Source organism: Venturia canescens, chromosome 7 (assembly GCF_019457755.1).
Source record: "Venturia canescens isolate UGA chromosome 7, ASM1945775v1, whole genome shotgun sequence".
Classification (NCBI taxonomy): domain Eukaryota; kingdom Metazoa; phylum Arthropoda; class Insecta; order Hymenoptera; family Ichneumonidae; genus Venturia; species Venturia canescens.
The window spans coordinates 6070205-6092463 of NC_057427.1; the positions used below are offsets into that span (position 1 = coordinate 6070205).

The 22259-nt window shown below is 42.2% G+C and overlaps 2 protein-coding genes across 5 annotated transcripts in view; one reads left to right on the plus strand and one right to left on the minus strand.

Annotated features, from left to right (window-relative positions):
- Positions 1-22259, plus strand: part of Teh1 (tipE homolog 1) — a 304821-nt gene that overhangs the window by 66310 nt on the left and 216252 nt on the right. The window lies entirely within an intron of this gene.
- The window catches only part of LOC122413245 (protein eva-1 homolog C), a 92891-nt gene that overhangs the window by 20276 nt on the left and 50356 nt on the right, over positions 1-22259 (minus strand). For 3 of the 4 annotated variants that reach the window (XM_043423458.1, XM_043423456.1, XM_043423459.1), the window contains exons 2-5: positions 12779-12987; positions 8343-8481; positions 6423-6572; positions 4191-4334 (exon numbers count right to left, since the gene is read on the minus strand). In XM_043423458.1, the coding sequence (XP_043279393.1) occupies positions 4191-4334; positions 6423-6572; positions 8343-8481; positions 12779-12987 (642 nt within the window). The remainder of the gene's footprint in view (positions 1-4190; positions 4335-6422; positions 6573-8342; positions 8482-12778; positions 12988-22259) is intronic. The other variant, XM_043423457.1, reaches the window with a different exon arrangement.

The window sequence follows — 22259 nt, forward strand, 5'->3', positions numbered from 1 at the left end:
TTCTCTGTGGTCTCGGTTGCGTTGGTAAATCTACTGTGAAACTGAGCTACGATTCTTCGCCGAGATCTACATCGAAATGGCAAATCATTTTTGAGCAAATAAAATAGCGTGGAAAAATTATTCGAAGTAATAAATAAAAAAAATTTTTTTTTAAATGAACGAATGCCAATTGCGACTTGCGGTTTGGCCCTGTTTCATTTTGTCGAGAAAACCTCGGCGGTTGGCACATGACAACAACATCTGTACATTTGACTCGGTCCAATAAAAAGTCTCTGAGTCTATAGCTGTGCTCGCTTCTCAAGTAATTCGATTGTTCCCTCGCGTACATGGCTTGAGAATTTCGAAGCTTGTTCCCCAAGTTTTCAACTGGGAATGATTGACGGTAGGAAAACAAATCTTTCTGTCGCTTCCCGTCTATCCTGTCAGCGGAAAAACTAGTTTCAGAAATTTTATTACGACCCGATCTATCGCACGGGGCAAAGTCGAGCCGAGGCTTCTATTGACGCATGATAGAGTTTTTGGAAACTTATTTTACTTGAGTACTCGCATGAGAAATATTTTCTTTCGAAGTAGACGAAAAAATTCATGATACTGCATCATCACTTCTCACGGTTTTCGCAATCAGTCGAGTGGTTTTAAGGTAGTCCGGAAGCTAAATGCCCTATAATAAAGGGTGCAGCCCCCTTCCCGTGTGAACATTATTCGTTGTGAAATATGTTCCAAAAATCATTAGAATTATGTTTGATGATAAGTAAAAAAAATACATAGTTACGATATTTTACTAAAATTTCACATTGGCTCCTGATTTTGGAATTTTGATATTTTTTCTTTGGCGTACGCCCCTGCTGGAATAAATCTTCATGCCGTATGCACATATACGAGCATATAAATGAACGCTCACAAGAGCGTGAATCGTGGCAACACTGTACACAGGCAGAAGTCTGAGACGAGCGCAGCGTCCTAAAATATCGTGACTATCGTGGCTCGTCTCATGCGACAGTGTTGCCACGTTGCGATTTTTATTAAAATAATTGTTTTCTCAAAAACTAGACGGTAGATCATGTTTTTTTTAATTTTTTCTTCAGAAGATACTCTAGCATGCTGTTTTTTAAAAATCAGATTCGTAAGAACCGTTCTCGAGTCATTCGATACAAATTTTTTGTTTGACGATTACCATGTGTTCAGATGGAGAAACCACAGAACTTTAACTTGCAATGTCTGAAAAACTGTATGGTAGAACTACTTTCTTTTTTAAATCGATTCGTTAGATTTTTCTGCGCGAGATATATTTTTTCAAAATTTCTGTAAAAAATCGGGGCTTGTTATTGAACAACCTTTTGCTTCTGGCTCGCATTTTTTAAAAATAAATATAAATGAATCTCGACTTCGTTGAAACCATCGCAGCAAATTGGAAACTACGACTCACGCATGGTAGTTAATTATTTGTCGTTTACTCACTCAAGTTCTCATGAAAACTTCTTTTTACGGTTCACTCAGAACACTCGACGTTCACTGCTTTCCTTTTCCATTCACGTCGTGGTTTGATTCGGGCTCCATCGCTTGAGGCTTTAGCCACGTGCAACGTCATAGCCGATTAATGGGAATGACGGAAAAACAGTGTCAAAACTTCACTTCCATCAGTTTCACGAATTCATAAGTTTTCCCCTTATTCTCACAGTTCCTTTTTATAAAGTAGGGTTCTGAGGCGTGAACGCGATGTGTCAATTGTAAATACTTTTCAGCGTTTATGATTGGCTGACTGTGACCTTTCCACGTAACTCGAATGCTCCGGGCTAGAGTTCAAGTCAAATAACGATAATAATTGTGTTCCATTTGGTTTGAACGTATAGATTTATTGATTAGAATACTTCCGGAGATATTGAGGGCCGATTCGAATCTTTTGCCGACGATCGCGAACACGTTCGAAGCTCGTGTATTTCTGTTATTTTCCCTTGTCAAAAGATGTGGCAATTGCACAGTACGTTTGAAAATATCTGACATTTATAAAGATTGAAGATTTTTCGATAAGATTCGTAGTGCTGAGTGAGTGAGGGGGCTTTCTCAAGGGTATCAGCGGGCTCGCACATACGCGAATTTTCTCCTCGCTTACATCGGTACTTGGGAAGAGAGAACAATTTCATTCGACAAATTCTCCGAAAGCGTTCACTCTCTTTCCCAGAGTGAGATTTCACGATAAAATGCAACATACATTGGAAGTTGGGTTTTTCATGGGTGGTGCGAGCAGCGAAACTCATACACACACGTATGGACGTAGCAATCATCCGGTTATGAGGCTTTTCGCATGTACGAAGGGAGCAAACGTTTTGGTTGCTCGTTGCAACGTGCTCGCTTCTCTCGTTTTATACTTTTGCGTCGACGTGAGTTTAACGTTAGTGGCGAGGAAAAGGAGGAGGATATTCGGACCGAGGCGCGGCTTACGTTCGATAAACGTGAAATTTCCTCTCGCTCGTTTTCCGTTCCCGTCAAATGTTCCTATGGGGGTTTAGACGGATGCTGAGAGGATTGACTATCAGAACCGAATTTCTTCTTCCGAACGTGTTTGCCTCTTCTCTCTAGCTCCCGAAATTTTCTTATTATTATGACTATTATTATTATTTTTTTTTACTTTTTATTCCTCGGTCTGTTGGATGTACTCGGTCCCGGAGGTAGAACGCGAGAGGCACACCGGCGGCACAATCGCTCGTACGTATACGTAGCGAGTTCTTGCTAAGATTGGATTTTCTCGCTACGGCCGAACGGATTCGTGATTGGGATTGCGCGAGTTTTTGAACGCGTGGGCGCACGTGAGGGTCGCGCCAACTTCCTTCGAGATATTGCCTCTCCGGCGTACCTTCTCATACTCTCTTCTTCCACTATGAACCGCGCGCGATCGAATCCAAGGACCCCCGGAGCGAAGGACCCGAAGACAGAAAACCCGGTGTAAAAAATCCTCGAGATAAAGTTGTCGCAGTTATGCATCTATAACTGTATATCTGTGTCGGCTTAGAGAAAATTTCCTAACTATGGTAGCACGTACACTAGCTCGAGTTTCCAAACAGATTTCATCTTTGTAACAGAAAACGAAGAGCCTCTCGATATTCCTGCGGCTCGGAAAGCCACGAAGATTCGAGGAGGACGAAGAATCACATATTCCTGTATTTATCAGGAATAACAGAGACAATAAATATTCAAAAATCGTACCAGAGATTTGCTGGTCTTTATTGCAAAAAACCCCTCGATGTAGTCCGCTGGTTGTTTTTATTCCCGTTGAATTCGGTAGCCGGAAGTGCTTGAGAATAGAAGAGATATTCTTTGGCATCTATTTTATCTGGTGGAAAACAAAAACTGTCGACTCGAAGGAGAAATCAGTTAAGCAGTCCGTGAAAAACTTCGGACCAGCCGATCCCGCAGATTTCAAAGGGAGACGCTCCTTTATGGACGCGTCGTTGGAAAATGAGGTCTCAAATTAGGGCCATCCTAATAGATCGCATGAAAAAATCCGCGCCTGGAAAAAAGCGACGTATTTCGTGTGTCTGTACAGATGAAAAACGAGGCTGTTTTGTTCCGCTTGCCTAAGCTCACTTAGCCAGCGCCACGGAAAACTTGGCACTCGTAACGATATCTTGTGGTTCGCGACAATTTTTTAGGCTTTTACACTCGGTGAGTATCCGGTTGGTAAGCACACGACGCCTTCCTCTCGCGAGTATATATCCGAGCCATGAACTTTTTGAACATTAGTGAATCTCCTTTCCCGGTGTGATGGCTTACCCGCGACAGAGATAACCGTTTATGTATCTCTCCAGCTCCACCCTTCCTTCTCTCTCTCTCTCTCTCTCTCTCTCTCTCTCTCCCACTTGTGGGTAGTCGCACCGAATCCAATTATAATTCGTGCTCTCCTTCCTCCCGCGGCCTCTCGCTCAACGATTATTCCAGGTCAGCGGTTGGAGGTTCGCGAAACTTTACTGAAAGACGACTCTTAGCCCTTCCTTCTGTGCCTCCAATCTATGTATACGTATGTACGAGTTCCAAGGCTTCGAGGGAGGAAGGATAATGACGCTGGAAAGCTCTCTCGACGAAAAGTGATTTTGCCAAACAAAAAATACGATCTGAGACTTCCGAACAACTTAAGGATCATCCCTATGACAGACTAATTACTAAAAATTCTTTTCTCACAGTGTGTCACCACTCACCGCACGTGTAGACTATTTTCAGATATGTCCTGCTGTCCGGTTTGCAGGGTTCACCGAACGTTGAGCTGTTTGCGTACACCGCGCATTTCCTCTTTCCGTGGCACATCCTCCTGACCGTCTCTGTTGCGTAAGATGCCACGCATGCTGGAAAAGGTCAACGAAATATGAAAAAATACATTTGGTAACAGTCTTAATGATCGCGGTAGAATTTCATGCAGAAATATCGCGAGAACATCGTCGTTCTTTGTGATTCGATAATATACGACTTTCGAATTAGTCTTGTCGTTGAAAACTTCTCGCCAGGACGGACGAAACTTTCCATAGCGTTGGTTCACGAGAAGCGGTGTGGTCATTGGCATGCGGCAGTCTTTGAAATCAATTCCTGAAGACTACAATGTATCGCCAGTTTGCCGGGTGGAATGTATTTTGCATAGATATTCCAACGCGACGTTTATCACACTCGCGAAGAGCCGATAACTGTGCTTTTTTCGTTCAAGGCTCTCTGCATCCACCTGCGCGTGCTTTTCCAGTATTTTCCACATTTTCGCAGAAAAACTTTCCATCTGTGACTGGCCGGATGGCGCTCTCCAAAGCGAGAGCCGGCCATTGTGATTCACGGCTTCCATTATAACACATGCATCCGGACTTCTTTTCGATACGTGCATGGAACTCGCACGAAATATATCATCCCCTTGCGCATGAGGCTTGACGGGGAAAGGCGATCTTTTCATACATTGAAAGGCACGAAAGAAAAATTGGTTTCCGAGAATAACGACTCTTGTCCTCGGACGATATCTGTTTCGCTGATCCAGCCTCATTTTCTGCTCACCGTTAAACGACATCTCCCCGAAGAGGGCCCGACGTCGGATCCGGGGTTGAAAGAACGCAAATACAACTTCGTGCACTTTCAGAACATTTCGATTCGCTTCTTATGCATCGGGAGGCGAAAGCATGGAAAAAAAACGTTAACGAGTACTCGTTACCACACGTAATACTTGTAAGGGTCGTCGTCGTCGTCTCTCTCTGGTTTCTCTCTCGCTCCCTTCTTTGTCTCTGTCTACTTTTCTCCTCCCCCCTTTGGTATCCAAGCAATATTGGTTTTTATCAGAGCGCTGCCCTGCCCCGATAAAATGAGCTTCCGGGTATGTCTTCGCTTGAAAAGAAGCTTTGTGATGGTTGCTCTTGGACAATCGATACGCGTCGACTCTCGTCAGCGTAGTCTGTAATTCGAAGCAGGGATGAGACAGAACAAGGAGGGAGAATACATTCTAAGAATGTTGCAGGTACGGCAGTATTTCTTTGAAGTCTCGTGTGATTTCTTTAAAATTTCTTTGAGGACCAAACATCTGAATAACCTCTCCACGACTTTAGACGACTTGACCTCGCGCGATGTCCGAGGATCATAAAAAATCTTCATCCGCCTTTGTTTTTCTTCATAGGAATTCGTTTCTTTTGATGCAACATGGGCTCGTTAATGATCAAGAGATCGTAAGTTTCTCATGCTCATTTGCTTGGCGATGCGAGACCCTTTGATTAAGGCTTCGGCTTGAAGAAAAAAAAAAAATCGAATACGCTGCGATGAAATTTCCTCGATATTTCTTCGTTATTTTCTACCTTTGGTATTTAATGACAGAGCTTCCTTTGTAGAGCAACAGTGAGGGCAGATTTCATTATATTTTTTTCAAGTCTTGTTTCCCTCCGAGTCTTTTATCCTGTACGGGTCAGCACTTTTGTCAAACTCCTTTTTTTCTCCTCGCTTATTCGACGCGTTCGTGTGAGATTCTTCAAGTGGGAAACTTGCCCTGGGACCAGAGGGATTCATCGATGTGTTCTCGTCACGTAACAGAATCTGGTATTCCATGGAAACTCCCGTATATGGATACACGTAATCTGTAGCCCGAATGGAGGAAGAGAGATTTCTGTCGCGCACGCACGTCGCGTACGCTGTGCGGCAGCCTTTCAAGGGTCAACGCGCCCAATGAACCCCCGGGATCTCAAAGTGCTATTTTTTTTCGCACCCGTAGCAACAGCCGTGACCATTCGCGATGGTACTTTATATCTCGGGGGAATGACGAGCTCGAGTATCCGGTGAGTCGCGGGGACCTCGGCAGATACTTCGGTAAAGTAGATCATAAGAAGTACATGCGACCTTCGACTTTTATCAGGCGATACGTAATCAGACTTTTCATCGAGGCATAAGCATATATACGGGTCAGAAGATATTTTACTTACTCTCGTCCTCGACCCCATCCGGCTGAGTGCACTGGACCGATTCGTATTTAGTCCTTCCGTAAAAGGCGCTGAAGATCGCGACCCTCTTTCCAGGATTGCAGAACAAATTCGCCACTTCGTTTTCGCAAGTAACCTTGCTTCGAAATTCATCTATAAATAACAAAAAATAACAGAGAAACATTTGAATCCCACGAAATATATTGAAACCCATTCATTTTTCAAACTCCGACAATTTTCCGCTTATTCCCTTCTTCCCGGCCAGTCTCTATTTGGGATTCGGATACTAACGAAATATTAACACGCGCTATCGGCAACATCGTGTTTCGTCGCGCACACGGACTACGAACACAGACGGGATGAACGATCATGAGAGACAGATCCCCCCGGGGGGGCTTAACGATAGGAAAAACTGGTGAAAATTCATCAAGCTTCAAAGGCCGTTTTGTACGTCGGTTCGATTGCGCGATCGCATGAAAGAACGCAGCCATATAAACATAGACAAAGAAGGCGAAATCGGAGGATATAAACCAAACAATTTTTATCCTCTATTCGTCTTTAAAATATCGAAATGATCTTTTTCGTTTTTCATTATGAGACCAGTATATAAGAATGTTCATCTCGAATTCCGTTTCAGTTTTTCAGAATATTCCCTAAATAATTGAGTAGCATTGAAAAAAAAAAAAATAAAAAAATAAAAAAAAATAGTTAATCCAGTAATTTTGTGTACTGACTTACATCGTAATGCATCCTTAAGCTGTATATACAGAGGAGCCTCTTACGAACGATCGAGTATATCAGACAAAGTGTTTTACGGGTATCGAACTTTATTGACTTCCGAGATTTATAGACGCAACCGAGTTTCGAAACTTTCGCGTTTCTAAGCCCTTCCAGCCTCTCCGCGGGTTTCAACAAATATATATATATATTATGTGAGGAAATGCGACACACTGTGTCACGTACTGTGTGTTATATAGCCCTGCTATACCTGTGTTTATATTACTGTACGACCGTCGCAGTTTACCGTGTGCCAGAGCACATCCGAATACTGTCCTGTAGATAGTATTGCAATATAGGAGGAAATTGCGTTGAGTCCAAGTATATAAATTCACGAGAGTTGTTTGTCCATTCGTAGCTCGCTGCTTGATGTATCGAGAGCTCGATTTAAAGCTGTTGCTACCGCCAACGTTTTACCCAATTTATTTCTCGCCCGTCTTCGCACCGCTGCGGTATATCTTTGTATTTTATTTGCGCATGTGCTCTATGATTTCTCATTTTCGTCAAGCATTCGTCAGCATTGTAACTTGTATATAACGCGATTAAAAAAAACGATATTACTTAAAAAACGGTTTGAGAAGGCTTTGAAAATGCGTAATGAAAAAAAAACAATCGAGTAAAAAATGGTGCTGTGACGAAATCTCGAGGGCGTTTTACCTGCGCGATTCTTGTGATATAAATGACCGAGATTGCAATCAAGCCAACGACATGAGAGAATAAAGAAAAAAGGCTGGGAGGAGGGCGCGAAGGAAAAGTAAAAATATCGAGGGTAAAGGAATTGGTGTAAATGTGTGTAACATTTGTCCTCGTCGTCGTCGTCGTGGTCCTCGTCCTCGTCGGTGTGACTCGTTCAATAAAGAATTCCAGAGAGTCACAAAAGCTCACCAGACTGCGTTCCGTGTTCCTCCAACCGTTTTTCTTTTCATCACGATTTTCGCAGGGAAAAAGCACATGCCACCGACAGATGTTGGGTGATATTATCAATATACTTTTATTAATAAGTAGTGAAAAAAACTTTGAAATCACTGAAAATCTCTTCTTGGGTCAGTCTTGTCAGTACAAAATTTATACCTATTTTTAAACGTATTTTTAATTATGAAAAAGCTATCTCGAGAGTCCGAATGTTTATCGAGCAAATGTACTTACAGGGACGGCATTTGTAGGCGACCTCTATGTACTTTGGCAATCCTGGACAGGGATCAGCCTGAAAGGTTTCTGGACTAGTGTTGAATTTGCAGTTTCTCTGATGCTGACAGATGGATACTACTATCTGTAACAGCGAATACTACGAGCAAGAATCTCGTTAGTTATGCATATATGCCATAAATATCAATCACTCGAGCTATTATGAATGCTCGGGCTTATGTTAATTAGCATTAAGTAATTAAGTGAAATTAATGCTATCCGAAATGGTGATTTGGAATACACCCAGTGGGATATTAAATTCAGGGATATTGTTGTGGAATGCGACAATCGGAAACATCAACGTGGAGGAAAAAAATGACATGTGCTGCTACTGCTGCATTTTGAAAATATATTTATGGATACCGTATCGTGATCGTGATTTCTGGATGATGAAGTCAAAGACACTAACAAGAATGAAAGACTGAGGAAAATTCTGTCCTCCTGAGTCAGGAGATATTGACACGAGATCTACGACGTCTCAAACAGTGGAATAGCAATTTCCGGTTCCGTGTCGTTTCCTGCTCAGATTCTACAGTCTTCCTTTTTTCTGTGTACTATCGTGGCTTTTTTACCTTTTCGACTATTTTCTTTGCTTCTCATCAGCGAGGAAAAATCTGGCACGTTAGTGACGTTAGTGACGTGAGCTTTGGTGCACAGTTCGTAAATGTGCTCCTGCTCGCAACTCCGTCGATAAAATTCGCGTGAGGATTCTGTGCTACGCAATTTACCCTTCAATCGCGAAAGACTGGAAGCTTCTTTAATTAATACCTTTCCTTCAAAACTTATGGAACGACGACCCTTCAAATTTAATGATGTCAACGTTATTTTCCTTTTACAGTAGAGCCAAGTTTTTTTCGAATTTTTTACATTTTGTTTTTTTTCGTTTCAAAAATTCATTTACAACATTGACAATAATGCTCCTGACATCACACAGGTTAAGTTTGAGTCATTATGTAAATGGCTTTTAACTCTACAAGAACGATAACTTTGATCACGCTTTTTTTTCAAAATATGTTTCTTCTGTGCTGTCGAATACGAGTATGATTTTTTTGTAAAAAAATTTTTTAAAAACCTGTCGTCTGGAGGGCCTTTTCCCTTTAATTCAAATAGAGTAAAACTCGAGTGAGAAAAACACATCTTTTTCGTATCATCACAGAAATTTTCATAACTTTCATCACATTTCCTAAATCCTAGTGGTAAAAAAGACGTTTTTTCTCTTCCATAATAATTAATCGTTATGAGCCCGTTGAAGGAGAAGCAGACGGTAATGTTTTCATCATACGCGGAGTCGTGGCTTCCAGCATCATTTATCTTTCTTTGTAAGTGCAAGTATCGAGGATCCAACGTTTGATTGATGACTTATGTGCATACATCGGATAATTAATTCCGCGTCGATTAGTGTTCGAGATAAGTACCGAGTGATATAACATTTCGTTGGCATACCCAAGTGATTCAACTACGCATACACTGTAGTGTAACGAGGATATCGAGTTTAATACTTCTTGATGAATATTCGTTTGAAATTCGGTCTAAAATTACTTCGCCTGATTATGCTCATGTATTGTAGCTCGGGGAATGAGCTTGTTATGAGATTCAGTCACGTTCCAACATCCAATCGAATTTCCACTTTGCCACGAGAAAGAGAAAGAGCAAGATAGCGGAGTAGGTGCGAACGGGCTGCAAGGAATGGAACGAGCGCTGACGGTAATAGACATTTTCCTCAAATACAGGCAAGCGATATCAAGAATGATTGAATTATTTTCATTTGACGTATGGATTCGAGGAAGGCTTGAAATTATGTATTTTTCTAATACACTTTTCAACTGACAATTCTTCAAGATGTTTATCAGTTAAATCCTAAATGAGAAAAAAAAAATAGTTGCACGAATTTCGGGGTATTAAATAGACGGCACTATAAAAAAACACGATTTACGAGGTTCTTGTGAAAAGGTCGTTTCCGAATAGCTGAACAAGCTCAAAGAGTCGAAGTTGGTGCGCGAGTTCGTCAAGTTCTCGAATTAAAGGGAATAAGAAAAAAATGATTTCCTCACGTTCGAGCCCTCAGATGGTAATTGATAATAATGATGATGAAAATATGGCTTTTAAACATTTATCGGAAGTTAGGGGCGTCGGGTCCCTGGGCCATCGAAGCATCGATCACGATGAAGACTCCTCAAACGACAGGCTGCGCGATCGTTCATTCAGAGAAACTTGAAAGATAGATATAAGTTGCACATTGGTCTCGAATCTTCGTCACGTCATCGTTTCCGCCTCACGGATCGTTAGCGTCCCACGGTCCGATCATTGAGTAACACGATAGATCAATTTTCTCGACGAAAGCGATACGATTTATCATGGTCAGCTCGAAAGCGAATGCGATTTTTTTCCTTAATTCAATATATCCGTGAAGTTTTTTTTTTCGTTTCCCTATAACAAAAGATATTCCCGATCATTGGCGAATAACACTTTTTTAAATCGTTTCTGTCGACATGGATACGTGTCATTTAGATGGCAAAAATTGATTCGAAAAAACAGTCCATTGGATCCTGCGATGCTCCAGTAAAAATCTACCTTCGTCTATTTGTACTCAACATTCCCATTGTAAGATATTTTTCCGGCTCAATAATTCCTCCAATTATGCAGCAATGTAAACTCTTCGGATAGATAAATATTCTGGATGTGAAGTGAAAAAAAAAAAAAATGTTAGTCGACACCCTTTATGTTGGTGAAATGGGGCAATGAAATGGGAAGTTTATTTGTGATACACGTACAATGGAATCTCTCACGTACTCAATCTTCAGTGGCACGTAAAATATGAAATCGATATTGCGATAAGTGAACTCTGAAAAGAATATCTGGTCCAGATGGACCGCTCTTGGCCCATTCGCCAGCTCGACGAATGCTTTACGACGCACACTCCATAGGCTCCTACTTTTATATACACATATTTATATGATTCAGTGTTGCGATTGATGCTCGAAGGAAAAATTTCTCGAAAGCTTGGTAACTTTGGAGTCACGATACGAAAAGCATCGAGAGCCTTCTTAAAAGCTTCCATTCTGCCACTTTACACTCATGTGGACAACTTAATTGATCCTCACTGTTGAAGGCTCAGTGGGCAGCTGAAAATACTTGGGTAATTCTTTTACCACGTTAAGGTCTTATACCGATGGAGCATAAAAAGTAGTCTTTTCTTCGCAGCAATTCGATTGATCATTTGCTCCAATTACGCTTGCATTTACTCCTTATTCGAAATAGAGATTTTAGATGAAATTGAGCTGGGGTTAGTTTAATTTCGAAACTTCTCGATTGCCTAAATCACCCATTTAGTAGACAAAGGGCAAACCCTTGTGATCGCAGAGAAACGATTACTATGCACAACCCTCTGTAAATGTCTCGGTTTCTCTGTCTTTCTCCCTGTGTCACTCTCTCTGCCTCTCTCTCCCTCTGTCTCTTTCTCTATCACGTAAGCCTCAACACGTCCACGAGCCCGCATAACCGCAACATCCACTAATACTCGATTCGATCTCTGCGTGAATTTGCCTCTCTGCTTGTCCTCACGAGTCCTCTGGATTCCAGTTTCGGGTGCATCTATCATCGTCATTTGAGATCACATCAATGTTCATTTATCAAAGACACGATGAATCAGCATTTCAGTCGTATCTCTCTCCTCAATTCTCACTCGGCGAAAATGAAAGTGTACACTTTGTGAAGTGGCAGTGATTCGTTAATCTCGGAAATATACAGTCTGATGACGTCTTTGAGCATTCAGAGATCCTCAGCTGAATATAATTGCAGGCAGTAAATCATCGGCTTATCATCCACGCATTCAGTATAATTATAACTCCAACTAAACGTTGCTCACAAATATTTTTCAGCTCTTTGATATTCGACAGAATAACTGGCGACGAAGTCCATTCGAAAGGTTGACAAAAAATATGAATACTTGCACAAAATGTTTCGGTTGCTTTACCCTGCGGTATTGAGGGGGGCTGCCCAGTGGACATGACCCGAAAAAATAACGAGAATACCAACATCACAAAGCTCGCTCAGACGAACTATTGACGAGAACAAAAAAACGATGCGGAGAAACAATACAAAAATAAACGAGAGAACGAAACGTAGTTGGGTTTCGAAAAAAGATTTTGAACGAGTGTAATTCAAAGGTCAATGAGGAAAATATGAGCCACTGCTCTTTTTTTTATTATCAATGGAACCAAAACTTTCTATCAGTTTTTTGTTTTTTCCAATTAATTACAGCAAAGGATTCAATCTATGAGAAGCCACAATAAACCGACTCGGTTTCCTCCATCAATTGAGAGTGAAGATTGAAAATGAAAAACTCTTTAGTTTTTTATTATTGGGGTAAATTAAGTGTCACGGTTTTGATAACGTACCTGAAGAGTTTTCGATAGCAGACAAGTCTCGTTGATCTGGGAGGCTTGAGGTGGTTTTGCGGTACTGCATCTTCCGGGCGCTGCCTCGCTGGCTTTTCCGTAACGTGCAACCGCGACGGAAATCGTCGTACCGGGAGGACACTTGAGAGACAAAGTCTCCTCGTCGCATGCAGCTCTCTGGTAAGTCTTCAGGGTGCCTGACAAAATCTCTGAATATTCAAGAGAAATAGCAGAACGAAAGAGGAGCAAAGAGAAAAAGAAGAAAAAAAAGAAAATAAAATCAAGACATTGAATGAAAATGACGTTGAATGGAAATCAAATTGGTGAACGAATGCCGACGAAAATTCACATCAGTGAATTGCAAATGACATTCGAGCGGACGACCAAATGGAACATTGTGATTTCATTAACGATACAGACCGGAAGGCGCAAGTTGCATTAACAACGGATCGTTACAACATCATCATCCGCACGCATGATTTCGCGACATTAGAAAAATTCATCGTGTCAACGCGAATGTACGCCAGAGCGTTTGATTTCATGCATTTTATCGCCAATTGTATTTTCGACGAATCAAAATGTATCCATTTGTATTAAATCACGAACAACGAGAATGGAGCATGCGAGTGATCAAAATTTCATGGTTTTTGCATAGCGACCAGTCACCAAGTGTTCCGATGTTAACGTTACCCATCACCAATCGCAGTTCGAATAGTAATGACGTGCATGTTTACGATGAGAATCCATGGAACGTCCGCGAAGAAGACATGAAAAGAGAGAAAATAGAAAATAGATATTGTTAGTTTTATTTTAAAAGTTGTGTAAGGCTCGTTATGACGAGTGCTCTTTAGTTTTTTATCATTTTCATGATACAAGCGGCGATATTTTTGAAATATTGCACTATCATAGTGACTTTTCATAACAATTAAGTTGAAAGAGCGCATAGAAATATTCACTACGGAATTGGTTCGATTAATCATTCGCGCAAAATTCTGGAAAGCAAATCGCTGTAGGAAAAAAAAAAGAAATTAAATTTGATATCTCGTTGGGAGGTTGGTGGAGAGAGAAAAATGTGATTTTATGGATACACCGGACTAACGAAATTTCATAGCAAAAGTATGACAAAAAAACGGTCCATCGAAATGCACGAGTGCACCGAGTCCATCGATTTTTTATTTAACGACGATAGGCTCCCGTATAGTCAAACACGTATACCTGCCCCGGAGGCATTTATTTATTTTTCATTTCCTCTTTGGTACGCGTGGACTTTCGGCAAACGAGGTCTCTCTGAAACTCGTTGTAATGGAACGCAGCAGGTCAATTTCCTACTGAATGATTTAAAGCAACATTATGGTAATACGTTATTGCTTCGTGTAGAGGAGCGTAATGAACCTCATCATTTACGATTACAAGCTACCTCGTGGAAGATGCGAAGCATACGGAGATGGACGAACAAGTCGATCCTTTGAGTCGTGCGACTGCAATTCGGGTCTCGTCCCTTCACCCTCCTCACGATTATCTCTTTTTTTGCCATTAAACTAGTTCGAAAACAATGCCCCGCCTCCGTAATAATCATGACAAAGTATAAAGGCAGCAGTACTTATTGCAATATAAATTTGAATATTCCGAGCGTAAAAAGTTAGATATCCGCATGCATAAATTCGAATATTAATTTTCGCGTTGGATTTTATCTCGGCGAATTGAATCGCAACGGTACGATTGAATTCCAACTGATCGGGTATATATCATTATATATACACACACATTTTTTTCATTCTTATTAACATATTGGACTTTTTTATCCAGTGGGAAGTGTGGAATGAGTTGGAAATTGTTATTATTGAATCGACGAATATATTTATTTTCTTCGCAGCAAAATAATAGTATTAAAATGCAACGATGCTCCGACTGGCGGCGTATCTCTCGTGCTAACGATTCCATTCGAGTTCGATGAAACGGAAAGAAATAAATACGATTATTCGAGGTTCGATAACGAGAAACGATGCGAGAGGTGATGGAGTGAGAAATTGCGAGGTAGACGGCGAGAGAGAGAGAGAGCGGGGAGGAGGGACTGACTGGAAGAGAAAGAAGGATGGATAGATTAACAAGGATCTGGAGAGTTTCTCGTTTCATTTCTGTGACGAAGAACCGGAAGTCGGAGAAACTGCATTCCATGATAGACGAAAAGGAAAGGGGACAGGGAAGGGGCAGGGGAGGATGGAAACACGGGCTTTCGTCGTTTCCTCTGTCTTCAGAAATTTCATTGGCTTAGTTAATAGGTCAAGCAAGGCGCGATGTAAACGCAGCAGCCGGTAACGAGCAGTTGGATTAAGAAGATCCTATTGATCCTGTACAATGGGTCCACACAGCCCTAAAGGGCGCATATAGTAAAATATTCTTTGTATTCTCATAGAAGAGCGACGCGAGTGGGAGAGGAATTCTCCTCGCCGTAGATCCATTTGCAGACAATGGTGATCAAAACATTCTTGTAAAACTTGTTTTATCTCGGGGAAGGATGGAGAAACGAAGGATTGGAAAAGAGATGTGGAAAACGTAAAAGAAAGAGTTTGCGCTGACGAATTGAAAGAAGAAAATCGAGCGGAGTTGTGTCGCGAGTGGAGGAAGGAGCGAGGTGCAAAGCTTGGAACGGAAGTGGCTTAGATACGAAGTGTTTTAAAAGTCGTGCCTGGTCGATTTTTGGGACAACCTGTATGAAGACCGATGGATCGTTCCTCGCTCCACCTTCAGACTTCCTTTTCACCAAATCCAGCGGCAAGCGAGCACGCGATTTCAACACAGCAACTTTAGCTTCCTTCTATGTATTCCAGTAGAGAAGTTCTCCTATCCTAGCGCGTGATCGGCATTTATAACGACGAGTTTTCCCACTTCCGATCGATAAGATCTGAGGATCCGTGCGGAGTAGCCTGGACCTCCTGGAACATCCTTCCGGTGCTGTTCCTCGCAGTCAGCTTCGTTGCACGTGGACGAATCGTGGAAAAGAGCTCACTGCGTTTGAGTCCGGATCCCTCTAGATGTTAGCCCCGTTTCGAAAGGATTGACCTTTACACGGGTCCGTCCATGATGCGTATAAAAGTTCTGAAAATCCAGACGAAAAAGGGCAAGTTGCCCATATCCGCTTTGCATTGTATGTGCCAGGAGATAATCCCGTCTTGAAGAGAACTATAGCATCGATTCAAAGCTCCGGGCGTATATATTAAGCCCGCCTCTGCAATCCGAGATTATGGTAAGATGGCTCGGACTCTTGGTTGATCCTAGGCCTTCCTTCCATCCGACCAGCATTGACAGCAAGTTCCGGCCAACTCCTGGCTAGATAAACAATGCTGTTCTCGCATGCGATCGACCGATAATCCTTTATGAATTAATTTCATATTGAGATTGGAGCAAGAAATAGTGCATCCGTCGACACGGCTAGTAATCCAGGATCCAGCATCCAGGCCACCCTGCCGCATCGATCGTTATCGTCCCGGTCTTTGCATCGATTGACAACCTCCTGGTTCTTCACCTTTTCTTCCCTCTCTCTGGTAACAGCGCGGAGTTAATGAGCCGCAAATCGAAAGCGCAAATGAGTTATGGCGGATGCGAAAATAGAATGGAAGTTGCGCGACTATGGCTACCAAGAGACCAGGACGCGAGATTGGATCAATGTCCGTTTCGGGAGCGAAGAGAACACAGACTGGTGCTGGCCCGAAGACATCCGGCTCGACCTCCTTACGAGGTAAAGACTACGGGCAAGACTGGATGCAGGGGAGAAAGCGAGAGAGAGAAACTGCTCTATAGCACGAGCAGAAGGGGAGATAGAAGCAGGAAAAGCAGACTGAATTTATGGAGAAGTGAAGAAGGAGAAAGAGAAAGAGCGATAGCTCAGGCAGTCTGCGCCGTTCCGCTTCCGTGCCTCTCTATACATTTCGTGCCAATTCCCTAACCCTCTTTGGTCTTGGACAACTGAAATCTGGAGCCAATGCCAAGTTTCGGTGCTCCTTTAGTTCACTTCCTCCCGTATCAACCACCCGCGCTTCGAGTTTTCCTCCGCGTCCTCGTGGACATACATCTATATACATGGGCACTTGTGATCTGCCCGTCCTGGCGTATACCTATTTCGGTGGATCTTCCTGTATCCGGTTCGCCCGGGTCAACCTCCTCTCGTTACCGATCTAAAGCTCCGCGAAATCAGCTTGTTTTCGCGAGGCTCCACTTCAATCTACGTAGAAGTACAACACCCGAATAAGGAGGGCTATTCCCTTGCTGGGTCCTCGAGGCTCCTCACAGAAATAGCCTCTAATCATCTCGCCCCTGTCGATCTCTTCTTCCGTCTTCACCGACCCTATTTCTCTGCTTCCCTTTTTCTATTCGCACGTTAGCAATATACGACGAAGCGCGTGTTAAACCGAATCACAGTCGCACTTGTACGGGGAGACTGCCGAAACTATAAAAGCTGTTTAATAACTAACGGAATTACGGAATAATACAGAATATCTCGCGTGCGTTGTAGTGCCCGATTCGTGTCTAATCGGAGATTTCGAGCGAGCAATGCGGTTATCGCGTTCGTATCAAGCATCATTAATCCTATAGTTCGTCCGGCAAGAGTTGTAGCGATGAGAGGAGCCTCAAACCGACAATGTGGAATTGAAGGATAAAATAGAGCATCTCAATTTCCCCACGCGATAGTTTCCTCATTGCCGGATGGATCGCTACAGATTGTGAGAGTTTGTGTGATTAATAACAGTCTGCGATAATTGACGCATGAATAAGAGAATACGTGGATCTTATCCAACTCGAAAGATAATTACTTGATGCTGGGCTAGCCAATTAGCGATGCGTTACAAATAATATATATGCAAAGATAATTATTGCATGGAACGGATAATACGAGTCGGAAATTCGGGACTGAATGGGAGAGGATATGTGACACAATTAGCGAATCTATTCCTGTAATGATATCCATAACACACGTGTTTCGTGATACGGATACAACGAAACGCTCTAATGCCCGTGAGCTTACGAATAATTCGGTGCTGGTATGATACGTCCATCGATATTCACTGACGTGTCAAATGTGAAAATGACTCTGTAAATGAATGCCCTTCCTGCATTGGCTCTAAAACGAATTTCTAGAATGGCGAATATTCCACGATTATAACTCTCAGTTGAGGTTGTTCATTACCAAAACCCGATTTCTGACGAAAATTTTGAAAAAAATATATGTCGCGCAGAAAAATCTAACGAATCGATTAAAAAAAAAGTAGTTCTGCCGTTTAGTTTTTCAAATATTGCAATTTAAAGTTCTGTGGTTTCCCCATCCGAACACATGGTAATAGTCAAACGAAAAATGTCAACCGAAATAACTCGAGAACGGTTCTTACGATTTTGATTTTAAAAAACACAGTGTTAGAGTATCTTCCGAAGAAAAATTAAAAAAAAAAAAAAAACATGATCTACCGTCTAGTTTTTGAAAAAAAATTTATTGTAATAAAAATTGTATGAAAATTTGAGTGGGAAAATTTCAAGGTTCGCGACAGGGCAACGCTGCGTCGAATGAGACGGGCAATGAAGAAACAGTTGCCTGTGTACAATGTTGTCACGATTGACGCGCTTCTGAGCGTTCATTTGTATGCTCGTATATGTGCATACGGCATGAAGATGTATTCTAGCAGGGGCAAAAGAACAAATATAAAAATTCCAAAATCACGAGCAATTATGAAATTTCAGTAAAATATCGTAAGCATATATTTTTTTACTAATAATTAATGGTAATTTGAAGGATTTTCGGGACATATTTCACAACGAATAATGTTCACACAGAAAGGGGGCTGCGCACCCTATTTTTTATGCGGCACTTGGCTATCGAACTACGTTAAGTTTTGGAAGGATTTATATCCACCGATGGACAAATAAATGTTGAATAGTTATTAAAATGCTATGTTGGAATTCTCGAAAGTGGGAGCTCACAGCGCGGGTTCACGAATTTCTCGTCAGTGTCGCTTGGCTCACAGCCTGAAAATCCCGTTCTCTCTATTTTTCCAACCCTCACGAATGACGCTATGAATATTGATGCGGTTAAATTAGTTTTCCAACTAATTATGCGTTAAAGCATCTCGTTGCGTGCTAGAAAAGTAAGTAGCTACGCGAGGCCGAGAACCACGAGGCGTATAGGGCGCACGATAAAAGGGGATGAGAGACGAGGGAAACCGCGCAAGTGGGTACTTAAAATTTCTTTCTCTCTCTCCCTCTCTCTTTTCTCCATACCGCCCGTTCACGATTATTATTCCTGTTGGCGGAGGACACGTTAGAGAGGTTAAAGATCTCGGGGAGAAAGCAGAGATACGCCGAGGGACGAGCATCGTGTCGGTTTTGCGTTTCTACATGAGTGTAAGAGGCCGGTGAAGATTCCGAGGGAGTGGAGGAAAGAAAGAGAGAGAGAGAGAGAGCGAGAGAGCGAGGACAGCATGAATCCGAGCTTGGATTCGGGGGAACTGAATAATTCATTTCTCTTTCCTCGTTCTGGTACTCGGACATGTGTTTCTCGAAGGTACAGCTTTTTTTCATATTCATCCCTTACATCACGAATCTCATTACAGTGATTACATTAAGATGAAAATAATTACTAAAGTGGAAGATTCGCCCATCAGCATTCGAATAAAATCCGAGTAATCCTCTGATCTTTGAAGCTTCGTTTTGCAGAGGCAGCTTTATTGAGATGACCTCTGCCTGCTCTATCAAATAAGGCAGCACCGCAGGCCGGTTCAAGAGTCGCCGGGGTTGTCAGCCAAATATACTCAAGGGATTTCCAACCGCAGGACATGTTGAATTTTGATTAATTTCCCTTTAGGGTATTAGAAAGGGACGGACGAAGGGAGGCAGGAGGACAGCAAACGTTCATATGGCCGCAGAGTCGACGACTGCGATTCGAGAATCTCATCATGTATCGGAAGAAAACAAGGATTCGTGCGTGTTGAAGAATAAAATTTCATCCTCGTCCTTTCATTTGGCCCACAAAATGAAATATTTGACTTCTCCAAGTTCCTCCATCCATTTCTCGCATTGAATATCACGCGTAAACGAACGAATTCGTTTCGTGTGGCATACCCACGAAAAATACTTTCAAGAAATACTACAATGGGCTTTCGATTCTATTTTTTCTCGTATTTCTCTATCTCGAACACAACGCAAGATAAATTATTTGATCAATCTTCCAATGTTTTACGAGCCTCGGAGAATAGGACTTTTATTGATATTCATATATTCTTCGCGTTCCAATTCCCCCTCAAGTGTATCCACGAGATTTCGTTTTTTTTTCTCAGCTGTAAAACGAGACGGTGAAACGCCAGGATGATACACGTATATAAACACAAGAACGAGAGAAAATCACGTTCGGGGACCTCTCAGAGTGGAGTCTGGGCACATGGGGATGAAACAGAACAGACGTTCTCTCGTGGAAGCCAGAAAAAGCAGGAGCGCAGAAGAATAGTGGAAAAAACGAAGAAAAACCAAACCGATCATTTTAGCGGGACTGGTATACGTACGAAGGGTACAAAAAAATGGAAGGATGTTCGGACCGACATGAGAAGGGGTGTCGCTCGTATAATATAACCGTGGAAAAGGGAATGGTCCTTTCCGTATGTCTCCTTGACGGACTCTTGGCACTTTGAATTCGACATGGTGCCCAAAGATGTGTGCCATATGTCTGTCAAAGTGAAAAGAAAGATTAGGGTACGAAAAATAATGAAAATATAAAACATGGCACAGTTCGAATTCGGTAGAGGGCGAAGGGCTGCCTCTACCTCGTACGGTCGACCTTTCTCAGCCCCGTTCACTTGTTCTTCTTACAATATAATATAATCAAAAGCAAAAGTCAAGTCAAAAGAAAACTGCGCTGGAGTTTGCCTTTACAAAAATGACAACTCCTCGGTTTGATCAGGCTCGCAATAGTCGCGATCCTAAGAAGTTTCGAAAGTACGTTACAGAAATAAAAGTACCAAAGTTACCGAACAACATTTTTGGAATGCCTGTGGAAAAGAATTTTTCGTCGCACTTACAAGAATCCTGTGAAGAATTTTTGCTTCTCTATCTTTGTTTTTTTTCTCTCTCTCTCTCTCTCTCTTTCTCCCTCGCTCTCACACACGCCCTCGGTGGGAATAAAGCTAATCCAATTTGGCACGGAATCAGATTGGCGCCAATGTCAGAGTTAACTTGGTCTGGGCGAGTGCGACTCGAGACGATATTTATAGAAACGCGGAGGAATGACTCGGTGACCATCGGAGAAAGGCTGTGAAACAGCGCCGATGGGGGTGAAGAGGGTAAGCCTAGAAAAACAGGAGAGAAAAAATCCTCGCTCCCAACCTCTTCTTTCTTTCTTTTTTTTCTGTACGTGCACAATGTACAAAAGAACCAACCGGTCTAACTATTCTGGGCTCTCGATATTTTCCCGCTAATTACTCGTCTCGTGTACGAGCGGTTTTTTCATCATTGGTATTTCTCTTCTGTGGTCTGTACCAACGGACATTCTTTACACAAACTTCATACGCTGGAAATTAATTAATTACCATTTTTACCTAGAAACGATGTTGAGGTTATTCGACCAAAGAAATTATTACTTTCAGGCAAGCTGGACGCTAGAGACGAGCAAAACTTTGGCAGTCCATCGTCTCCTCTCTCTCTCTCTCTCCACTTGATTAACATATTTTATTCGGCTCTTCTCGCTTAATAAAACCAGGAATTCGATCTGCGATAAAACATATTGTAATGAGAATAATACGCGCATGGAGCATCACGGTTTAGCGAGCGTTTACCAAACTTGGCGAGCATTGATAAATGTACCCGTCAGATTGCAAACGTTTCTCTTCGTTATCCGTCCCCCTCAGCCCTTCTCCCTGCTCTCGGCAACGAAGAATGTCTCGTCCATTATACGCTTCTGCATTGCGGCATCAACTGTCCCACAAAAGCCATGATGTTTCGGACGTCAGTGACTTCACCGAGTCGCATTTAAACGAGGATTCGAGTCGAGGCTAGCGTCGCTTATGCCAGTGGATGAGGATTATTCATAATACCGCTAAATTTCATTTCATACTCCGATCCCTTAATCACTGGAATTCCCTTCAACATATTTTCCGCGCGCGCTTATCATTGTACTCTGAAAGCGCTCGTGCTCGAATTTCGGATCTCCGAACGGACGGGAAGTGATTTCCCAAGATAATCACCATTTTCCACCGTTTCTTTACACACCCCCATTTTCCAGATTGTCGTTGGGCCCGATCAAGATCTGCCTATTGATGCATTTCCGGCGTTAAAATCCTCCATAAATATACGTTAATATTGCGTATATATATTGCGTGTCAAATGGGAAATACACTTCATGTTAGGATATAAAGTGAATACATCCAAGTTCCCGAATGGGATACTGTATAAGGTTAGTTACGATCGTTAAACTTTATTACTGTTTCACCAACTCTCTTCTCTCCATTAG